Source organism: Triticum aestivum, chromosome 4B (genome assembly GCF_018294505.1).
Source record: "Triticum aestivum cultivar Chinese Spring chromosome 4B, IWGSC CS RefSeq v2.1, whole genome shotgun sequence".
NCBI classification, from domain to species: Eukaryota; Viridiplantae; Streptophyta; class Magnoliopsida; order Poales; family Poaceae; genus Triticum; species Triticum aestivum.
The window spans coordinates 637914315-637925208 of record NC_057804.1 but is presented as its reverse complement, the minus strand read 5'-3'; the positions used below and the strand labels follow the sequence as shown (position 1 = coordinate 637925208).

The following is a 10894-nucleotide window of genomic DNA, read 5'->3' as shown; positions in this document are numbered from 1 at the left end:
CTCGACCTTGCTCTAATACCAATTGTTGGAACTTCGCCCACGGGATCGATCACATCACAGTACGACGAACACTCGCACAAAAAACTTTTATAGCCAAGGGCTCTTGTCGTGCCCTTTGTTTCTTCTCTTTTTATTTTCTGTTTTCTTGCACATGGTGTTACAATAAACTCACGCCAACCATGTGTATATATATACGCACACAGCCGGTAAGGACCATGGCTAGCAAACCTAGCCGGAAACTGAAACACGCTTGGACTCTGCTACGTACTACTACGCCTACATGTCACGGACTCTACTTCCAAGCCGACTCCAACCTAGACTACTCCTAGTCTCACCTAAACTAATCACCGGCTACATTAATCACCGGTGTCCTAACCAGACACGACCTAGGCAACTCGTACATGCACACACTAATACAAACCTAACAATCAAGATTATGCTAACAATCTTCCCTTAATCTTGACTTGTTATCTCCTCGTATTCCTTCTGATCTTGACTTGACGATCTTGTCAACGTATGATCCAGACTCCCAGTCACGCTGCCAGGCAACACCATTGATCACCCCTAACGCAATACATGCCAACGGATCACACACCGTCCCATGTAGAGACAGGTCCTCATTGAAGAGGCTCCCCTTCACTGGTCCTCGTCTCACTACACGCTTGAGCTTGATCTCCACTTCATGTCTTCGCCCTCGGTACTACACCATACCGTACAGCCCTTCGAACATGACACACCTCATCTTCAACCGATCTTCGCAGAGACGAGTACTTGGACATGACGATGACGACGACTCATCAGCGCGACGACGACCAGTCGCGCTAACTTGCACGACACCTTGAGACTCCTTTGGACGATGATCTTGATGAGATCCTCCGGCACCACAACTCAGTACCACCGCACCCATCAACGATCATCTTCCACCGCCTTGCCGACGACAGCCTGCCGCCTCCCTCCATGTTGCTCCGTCGAACGACAATGGCCTGATCCTCCTCGCCGCTGCATCTCCCAATGACTTCATTGCCCGCCCCAAGGCGCTAGTCGGGTCGCCACCCCGGGGCAAGCGCAGCGTCACCTTGACCTTGCTCTGATACCAATTGTTGAAACTTCGCCCACGGGATCGATCAACACAGTACGACAAACACGCGCACAAAAAACTTTTATAGCCAAGGGCTCTTGTCGTGCCCTTTGTTTCTTCTCTTTTTATTTTCTGTTTTCTTGCACACGGTGTTACAATAAGCTCACACCAACCTTGTGTATATATATACACACATAGCGAGTAAGGACCATGGCTAGCAAACCTAGCTGGAAATTGAAACACGCTTGGACTCTGCTACATACTACTACGCTTACATGTCACGGACTCTACTTCCAAGCCGACTCCAACCTAGACTACTCCTAGTCTCACCTAAACTAATCACCGGCCACATTAATCACTGGTGTCCTAACCAGACACGACCTAGGCAACTCGTACATGCACACACTAATACAAACCTAACAATCAAGATTATGCTATCAGACGCGCCTGTCATCGCAACCAGCAGAGCACACACAAGATAGATAGTTCTCCAGAAGAAACAATGATCCAAGCATGATGTTACAATATGTTCCACAGAGGCATCCGGAAAGATATCACGCCAAGCATCATTCGCCATGACTCGATCGAGCCGTAGTCTTACATTCTTCCTACCGGCACGTTTGTTATCATAAGTGAAAGGAAACGCCTCTGAATCCAAGATCCTGAGTGCAAAATCATCCAAAGCTTCACGAAAGGCCTCCACCTGCCTCTCGGCGCGGCGAGTGAGGGAGAAGTGCTCAAACTGCCAGATAGCCTCGTTGAAGTCGCCAATAACGGTTCATGGTAAATCTGACTTTGCTTTAAGCTCCCGCATTTTGACCCACATAAAGTATCTGTTCTCCACCTTGTGCTCGCCATAAACACAAGTTAATCCCCATGTTGCATTGCCCGGAGCCATACCAATGTGTGCATCAATGCATCTCTGATTAGCCTCTTTTATCTCCACATACAGAAGAGGGCCAACCCTCCACTAAGCCCTTCTCTACTCACACCAGCAAAGCCTTTCAGACCAAGCCAGTTACGTAGTCGCCGAACTCTATCTTTGCCTTGTCTAGTCTCACATAAGAAAATAAAGCGAGGATGGTATACTTGATTGAGGGTCAGGAGGTCACGAACTGTCCGGGAGCCGCTGATTCCCCGACAATTCCACACCAATCCATTCATTCTTGTTGCTGTTGTTTTCCTGTGAGGCGGTGGCGTCAGTAAGGCATACAGAGTACTAACTGAGCCACCGGGATCAAGTTGTACTCCTTCTGATCATAAACTGCTGCGAGCCCTTCCCAACTCGGTTCCATCTGCATGGTCTATTTTCTCTGATTCTAATTGGCATCCCCTGGTCTCCTCAAATTTGCAGACCTGGCGGGCGCTGCCGTAGTAACGGATGCTGCCGCAGAGGCGGACGGAGCCGCGCTGGCGGACGATGCCGCAGAGGAGCCGCAATATGTCCGACCCGGGGGCGACCACAGGCTAGTTCTTAACAAGGTTTATAATTTCAGAAACAAAACAATTTCGGACCTCATTGAAATATGCAAAATTTCGGAATATTTTGGATTTTAAGTTCGAATTTCACTTAATTTTAATGAATTATGACTTAATTTAAATTTATTGAAATCCGTTTAAAAAATTATCAAAATTTCGGTGTTTAAAATATTTCAGACCCCACTGAAATATGTGAAATTTCATTGCAATTTTTAACCCTGGTTAACACAGTATAATTTTCTCAAAAACAAAAAATTGTACAGCACTATTCCACAGACAGGAGATCAGGCCAGCTAAAACCGAATGACACAGATGGCTGCTCCTCCTGCAAATGCGATGTGGTGAGTGGTGATTGACCATGCCATTGCCATACATGCATAAGAGAAGGGATGGATCATGGCGCCCGGGATCCATTTCCATCCCAGCCACGATCTGATCTCCCATTTGCCCACCAACACATAGACCGAAACCAACCAAGGTAACACATGGATCCTACATTTGCGATTTGCTAGCTGACCATGCCATATTGCTTCCCATACACACATACTAGGATAGGAACCAAGGCAAGGCAGCAAACAAACGAACGCGCGCGAAACGCTGAGCTATATTAAACCGCGCCACCACCGGTGATCGCTCGCTGCGCGCACTCCCAGCCAGCCACTCGTCGACCGACCCTGGCCATGCCGTCGACGCGCTGACACACATTGCTCGCTCTGGGCCAAAGGAGGAGCCAGGAGCCGATCGGTCGAGCACTGCAAGGACACGCCATCGTGGTCATGCCCTCCGGCGCCGGTGGCAAGGTCATGCCCAAGTCCAAGGCCTCCTTCTTCCTCTACGGCTTCCTGCTCTACGTGCTCCTCCCCGTGCTCGCCGTCTACGTCGTCGCCCTCGCCCTCTCCCCGCTCTACTCCGGCTCCTGCCCGCCGGCCGACGACGCCAGCAATGCCGTCGCTCGTCTCGCGGCGGACGCCGGTGCCGGCCGCAACGCTTCTTCGTTTTCGTCGTCGAATAATGTGATGCTGCGTTCGCCGGCGCCGATGGCGCGGCGCGTGGGGAAGCCGAAGCCGTCCGCGGACGCCGCGCCGACGGGGCTGCGGCACATCCTGTTCGGCATCGGCGCCTCGTCGTCCATGTGGAAGAGCCGGCGGGAGTACATCCGGGTGTGGTGGCGGCCGGGGAAGATGCGCGGCTTCGTGTGGCTGGACAAGCCGGTGCCGGAGTACTACTCCCGGAACTCCTCCACGGGCCTCCCCGCCCTCAAGATCAGCGCGGACACGTCCGAGTTCCCCTACACGCACGGCGCCGGCAGCCGCTCGGCGCTGCGCATCTCCCGCATCGTCTCCGAGAGCTACCGGCTGGGGCTCCCCGGCGTGCGGTGGTTCGTGATGGGCGACGACGACACCGTCTTCTTCCCGGACAACCTGGTGGACGTGCTATCCCGGTACGACCACACGCAGCCCTACTACATCGGGAACCCGTCCGAGAGCCACATCCAGAACCTCATCTTCTCCTACGGCATGGCCTTCGGCGGCGGCGGCTTTGCCATCAGCCGCGCGCTGGCCGCGCAGCTGGCGCGCATGCAGGACGGCTGCATGCACCGCTACCCGGCGCTCTACGGCAGCGACGACCGCATCCACGCGTGCATGTCGGAGCTGGGCGTGCCGCTCACCCGCCACCTGGGCTTCCACCAGTGCGACATCTGGGGGGACGTGCTCGGCCTGCTGGGCTCCCACCCGGTGGTGCCGCTCGTGACGCTGCACCACTTCGACTTCCTGCAGCCGGTGTTCCCGGCGGCGCGGTCCCGCACGGCCGCGCTGCGGCGGCTCTTCGACGGGCCCGCGCGGCTCGACCCGGCCGCCGTGGCGCAGCAGTCCGTGTGCTACGACCGGGAGAAGCAGTGGACGGTGTCCGTGTCGTGGGGGTTCGCCGTGGTGGTGGTGCGCGGGGTGGTGTCGCCGCGCGAGATGGAGACGCCCATGCGCACCTTCCTCAACTGGTACAAGCGCGCCGACTACACCGCCTACTCCTTCAACACGCGGCCCGTGGCGCGCAACCACTGCCAGCGCCCCCAGGTGTACTACATGCGCCGCTCGCGCATGGAGCGCCGGGTCCGGCGCCGGCGCACCAACGCGACGCTGGAGACGACCGTGACCGAGTACGAGCGGCACACCCCCGCGCCAAACGTCACGTGCCGCTGGCGCATCCCCGACCCCGCCGGCCTGCTCGACCGCGTCGTCATCGTCAAGAAGCCCGACCCCGACCTCTGGAAACGGGTACATCCTCCTACTACGCATGCATGTCCCTTCATTCGTGGCATAGTTTTCCTTGGTGGTGCTGATCGATAGAGCTCGTGTGCGTGCGTGCGTGCAGTCTCCGAGGAGGAACTGCTGCAGGGTGGTGTCGTCGCCCAGGAACGGGACGAAGCTGGACCGGACCATGGCCGTCGACGTGGGTGTCTGCCGGGACGGCGAGTTCGCACGAGTTTAGCCAGCCAGCTAAGGTAATCCACTAATCCCTCCCTGCTAGCAGCTCCCTTCAACAACGTCTCCGATATCTATGCATGGCATATCTAGGCACCAGAACTTGCTCTGATTTTCCTCTGTTTGTTTGCGCAGGGGAGCTAGGACGACAGGACACAGCAAAATGCAAGCGAGCTGCCAAGATTATCAGCTAGATTTGGTACCCATGCTAGACCTGGCACGCAGGCCGGATCGAGCATCCATGCAGCTCGATCGCAGCGGCGGGTCGCGCCGTCGATCGTAAAGGCGCGCCAGCTTCGGGCAAAACAAATGTAGATGTAGCAGCTTCTGGGCAGGTGTGAGAACCTTGTCAGGGAAATGACGAGAGCACCTCGTTCTTGTGCATTTTGCGAGGCACCGGTCTTTGTGGTTGCATGTGATGTGTTTCCTGCATCACGACGGGCAGGCCGCAGCCAGATAATATCTATCGTGGCTCACTAACTAGATGGCACAGCAGACTTGCAACAGTACAGACCTATTTGCTTACTAAATGTGATTTTTAAGATTTTTACAAAAGTGCTCAACAATACAGCCATTGTTGTAGCAGATAAAGTTGTAGCTCCTGTCCAGACAGCCTTTATTAGAGGTAGATACATTCTGGATGGGGTGATTGTGTTGCATGAAGTACTGCATGAAGTACATAGGAAAAAAGAGAGTGCAGTGCTTTTTAAAATAGATTTTGAAAAAGCTTATGATAAAATTAATTGGGATTTTCTGTATTTTGTCATGGAAAAGAAGGGCTTCCCTCATAAATATAGAGAATGGGTCAAACAGACAGTAGAGAGGGGTAAGGTAGCTGTTATGGTGAATGACCAGATTGGTCCTTTTTTTTGAAACGAAAAAGGGGCTGAGGCAAGGAGGTCCTTTTCCCCCAATCTTGTTTAATATTGCTATTGATATTCTTAACTTGCTCATTTTAAAAGCTCAAGACTTGGATCTGGTACAAGGCCTAGTGCAAAACTTAATACCAAATGGGATCAGTATGTTACAATATGCAGACGATACTATCTTTATGTTTAAGGATAATCTAGAGAGTGCTAGGAACTTGAAATTGATTCTTTGTATGTTTGAACAACTTTCAGGTCTCAAAGTTAACTTCCATAAAAGTGAGGTTTTTTGTTTTGGTGAGGCTAAAGGGAAACAAGAGTGTTATTCTAATATTTTCACGTGTGCTGTTGGTAAACTACCTTTTAAGTATTTAGGGATACCTATTAATGTTGTGAGGCTATGTAATAGTGATTGGAATTGGCCTGAGGAGAAGATGGAGAAGAAAATGAGTGTTTGGAAAGGTAGAAATAGATCATATGGGGGTAGATTAATACTAATTACTTCCAGTTTGTGCAATATCCCCCTTTATATGATTTCTCTCTTTGAATTACCTAAAGGACCTAGTAAGAAAATGAATTTCTACATGAAAAGAATGCTATGGCAAGAGGAAGAAGATGTTAAGAAATATCATTTAGTGAAATGGGAGGATGTGTGTAGACCTAAAGAGATGGGAGGTTTAGGTGTTTTAGATTTGGATACTATGAATATTTGCTTACTTTGTAAGTGGATATGGAAACTTGAAAATAATAATGGTCTTTGGCAAGATTTAGTAAGGAAGAAATACCTGAGCAAATGTACTCTTAGGGGGTGCAAAAAGAAGGTTGTGCAGTCTCATTTTTGGCAAGGAATTATGAGAGTCAACCCTATTTTCCTACATTACAGTAGAAAAATAGTGGGTAATGGGGAGAGAACTATGTTCTGGAGCGATATTTGGCTGGGAGACAAACCTCTCAGTGTGCAATTCTCTAGATTGTATGCCCTAACTTTCAGTGCTAATTTTACTGTTGCTAAAGCCTTATCCGAGAACATGAACTTGATAAGATTTAGAAGGATGTTATGGGGGGACACTGCTGATATGTGGTATGAGCTGAAAAGCATATGTAGTAGTGTAACCTTGAATGAGCAGGAGGACAAGTGTAGTTGGTTATTAACTAGATCAGGAAACTTTTCTGTTCGATCCTTGTATCTGCTGGAATTTTTGTCCATTTGGACCTAGCCCAATAGCAGTTTTAGAAATTCCTAATAAATCCTAGAGGCCCACGCAGCCCATTAGTGCAAGGCAAGAGGTGGAACTAAAGTTTAGTCCCACATTGCTAGTTTAGAGGGAGTTGGACCTCTTTATAAGGGAGGCTCTTTCTCCACTTGTATCAGCATGAGAATAAGAGGGACATCCACGCGCGCTCCTCCTCCGGCGCCCGCCACGCCTCGTCACGACGCGTCGCGCCGCGCCGCGCCACGCCACGGGTTGCGGGAATGAGCAAATCCGATGCACTACGGGTATACGAAAGGTCACACGAAAGCTGAAAAGTTTTGCGATAGTGGAGTTTGAATGCGAACGGTGCAACCCTTCGGCTGCTGGCTGTTCGCTTCATCTTCGTCTCTTCGTTTCACCTTCCGTCGCTGCCCTCTCACCTCCTTCTCGTGCGCCTATAAAAGGGAGGTCGCTCCTCTTAGAGAGACGTACCAGAACTCATTCTTCCTCTCGCCACCAGTTCTTGAAAATTGCGCTGCTGCTACGATCTTCCTCATCCCGGCTTGCGGCGTGCACCGTAGGTCGGGACAGTAGGCCTCCGAAACCGCACCTCTTTGAGTCCTGTACGGAAGAAGGATGATAAGGTTTTTGGGGAGTGCTCTGCGCGACTACTGACTTCTTCGTCACGGACGCCCCTGACTCCGATGACTACTTCCCCAACGACGACTACTTCCCCGACGTCGACATCCTCCTCGACAACATGGAGGACACCGACCCCAAGTCCAGTGCCTGCTCCGGCTGCTGTCTCGTACGTGTTCTTGTTTTTCCTGTTAGAGGTCCTGTCATAGTTGCTTGTTCTAGTGTTTGCCCTAGACATGTTAGGATCTACCTCATATATGCATCTTGATCTACTGTCTGCTCTAGAGATGATCGGTTCTAGCTCATATATGCAGATGTTATTTACCTTCTCTTTGTCAAATCACATGACTTTTTTTATCACTGCTATACTAGTCATGCTTTATCTAGTATTTCTGTTAATAAAATCATTCGATAAATTGCTCATATTTCCAACAATCCAAAAACCTTACTATAGGCAATTTACCCCGAGTGGTTTTGCTGCTGCCATGAGACCTCCTATGTTTGATGGTATCCACTATAAGAGGTGGCGGGTGAGAGCAGTCTTATGGTTTCAGACCATGAGCTGCTATGATGCTACTCTTGGCAAACCTGAAGGAGAGCAAGATGCCCAACAGGCACAAGCTTTTCAGAAAATGGATACCTTGTTTAAGGCTGCTCTCTTGAGTGTTCTTGGTGAGAACATAGTTGATGCTTATGCGTAAATTGATAATGGAAAAGATATGTGTGATGCACTCGAGGCCAAGTTTGGGGTCTCGGATGCTGGCACTAAGTTGTACATCATGGAGCAATTCTATGACTACAGGATGACTGAAGAGCGCTCCGTGGTTGAGCTAGCTCATGAGATACAGTCATTTGCTAGAGAAGTTGAGCACTTCAATTGTATCCTACCGGACAAGTTTATTGCCGGAGGTATCATCACTAAGATTCCTCCCACGTGGAGGAACTTTGCTACCTCACTGAAGCATAAGAGGCAGGAGTTTTCCGTTCCGGATCTCATTGGTACTCTTGATGTGGAAGAAAAGGCGAGAGCAAAGGACAACCGTGCTCGAGGTATTGAGGGAGGTTCTAGTGCCAATCTGGTACAGAAGAAGAACTTCCAGCCCCACAAGTTCAAGAACAAGGGCAAGTGTGATGGTAAATCAAAGTTTGATGGGAAGAACAAGGTTGTGCAGCACACGAACTTCAAGAAGAAGAATGACAAGAATAAAGGTGTTTGTCATGTGTGTGGAGATCCTGATCATTGGGCTCCTAGTTGCCCCAATCGCTATGACAAGCGTCATCCTGGGAAAGGCGGCAAGGCCGCTAATGTTGTCATTGGAGACACTGACATGAAGGATGCTGGGTATGGTATATTTCCCACTATTCTTTCAGTATGTCATTCTCCTGATTGGTTGATTGACACGGGTGCTAATGTGCATGTATGTGGTGATATTTTCATGTTTTCGTCTTATCAGACCACAGGGACTTCAACTGTGCTGATGGGCAACGGTTCAAGTGCTTCTGTTCGTGGTGTTGGCACGGTCAATCTGAAGTTTACTTTGGGGAAGATCGTGCGGCTGAAGAATATGCATTATGTCCCCTCCGCCAATAAAAATCTTGTTAGCGGATCTCTTCTGTGTAGAGATGGCTACAAGCTTTTTTTTGAGTCGAATAAATTTGTAATTTCCAAGTATGGAACCTTTGTTGGTAAAGGCTATGAGTCAGGAGGCTTGTTTGGTTTATCCTTATCAGACCTTTGCAATAAAGTTGTTAATCATATTTGCAACAATAGTGAATCAAATGTGTGACATTCACGTCTTTTGTCATGTTAACTTTGGTTGCATGTCGCGACTAGCGAAGTTGAACTTAATCCCTAGTTTCACCACTGTCAAGAGATCCAAGTGTCAAGTGTGTGTGCAAGCTAAGCAACCACGCAAGTCTCATGTGACTGCGGAAACGAGAAATCTTGCACCACTAGAACCCATACATTCAGATCTATGTGAAATGAATGGTGTTTTGACAAAAGGTGGAAAGAAATATTTCATGACGTTAATTGATGACTCCACTAGATACTGTCATGTGTATCTTCTGAAATCTAAGGATGAGGCTTTGAACTATTTCAAGATCTATAAAGCTGAAGCGGAAAACCAACTTGATCGAAAGATCAAGAGGCTTAGGTCCGATCATGGTGGAGAGTATTTCTCAAATGAATTTGATTCCTTTTGTGTGGAACATGGTATAATCCATGAGAGGACGCCTCCCTATTCACCTCAGTCAAATGGAGTGGCCGAAAGGAAGAACCGTACTCTAACTGATTTGGTTAACGCCATGTTATACACATCGGGTCTCTCCAAGGCATGGTGGGGGGAGGCGATATTGACAGCATGTCATGTCCTAAACCGAGTTCCCACAAAGAACAAAGAGATAACTCCATTCGAGGAATGGGAGAAGAAAAGGTCAAAGCTCTCTTATTTATGAACCTGGGGTTGTTTGGTGAAAGTCAATGTGCCAATTTCAAAGAAGCGGAAGCTGGGACCAAAAATTGTGGATTGTGTTTTCCTGGGATATGCTTTTCATAGCATTGGTTATAGATTCTTGGTTGTAAAATCTGAGGTACCTGACATGCAGGTCGGTACGATCATGGAGTCGAATGATGCGACTTTCTTTGAAGATATCTTTCCCATGAAGGATATGGCTACCTCATCTAATCAGGTGATGCCTAGTTCATCGAATCAGGAACCAGTTACAATTACTGAACCTGTCATTTCGATGGAACACTTTGAGAAACCTGTGGAGGAGAACAATGAAGTTCCTGCTAGGAGTAAGAGACAGAGGATTGCAAAGTCCTTTGGTGATGATTTTCTTGTGTATCTCATAGATGACACTCCCAGTTCTATTTCAGAGGCCTATGCATCTGAGGATGCTGACTACTGGAAGGAAGCAGTTCGTAGCGAGATGGATTACATCTTGGTGAATGAAACTTGGGAGATAACTGATCGTCCTTATGGGTGCAAACCTATAGGATGCAAATGGGTATTCAAGAAGTAGCTTAGGCCTGATGGTACTATTGAAAAGTACAAGGCTCGGCTCGTGGCAAAGGGTTATACCCAAAAGGAAGGTGAAGACTTCTTTGATACTTACTCACCTGTGGCTCGACTGACCACTATTCGAGTTCTACTT

The 10894-nt window shown here is 49.1% G+C and overlaps 1 protein-coding gene across 1 annotated transcript; it reads left to right on the top strand.

Annotated features, from left to right (window-relative positions):
• The first annotated feature begins 2960 nt into the window (after positions 1-2960).
• LOC123089520 (uncharacterized) lies at positions 2961-5780 on the top strand. The gene is made up of 3 exons (XM_044511180.1): positions 2961-4830; positions 4928-5057; positions 5173-5780. The coding sequence occupies exons 1-2, from the start codon at positions 3334-3336 to the stop codon at positions 5042-5044; spliced, it is 1614 nt and encodes a 537-aa protein (XP_044367115.1). The 5' UTR covers positions 2961-3333; the 3' UTR covers positions 5045-5057; positions 5173-5780.
• The last annotated feature ends 5114 nt before the right edge of the window (positions 5781-10894 follow it).

Bases quoted from the DNA above. Each gene is read 5' to 3' on its own strand.
- LOC123089520 (XM_044511180.1), top strand. From the start codon at position 3,334: ATGCCCTCCGGCGCCGGTGGCAAGGTCATGCCCAAGTCCAAGGCCTCC. The intron at 4,831-4,927 runs GTACATCCTCCT...GCGTGCGTGCAG, and splicing joins ACCCCGACCTCTGGAAACGG to TCTCCGAGGAGGAACTGCTG.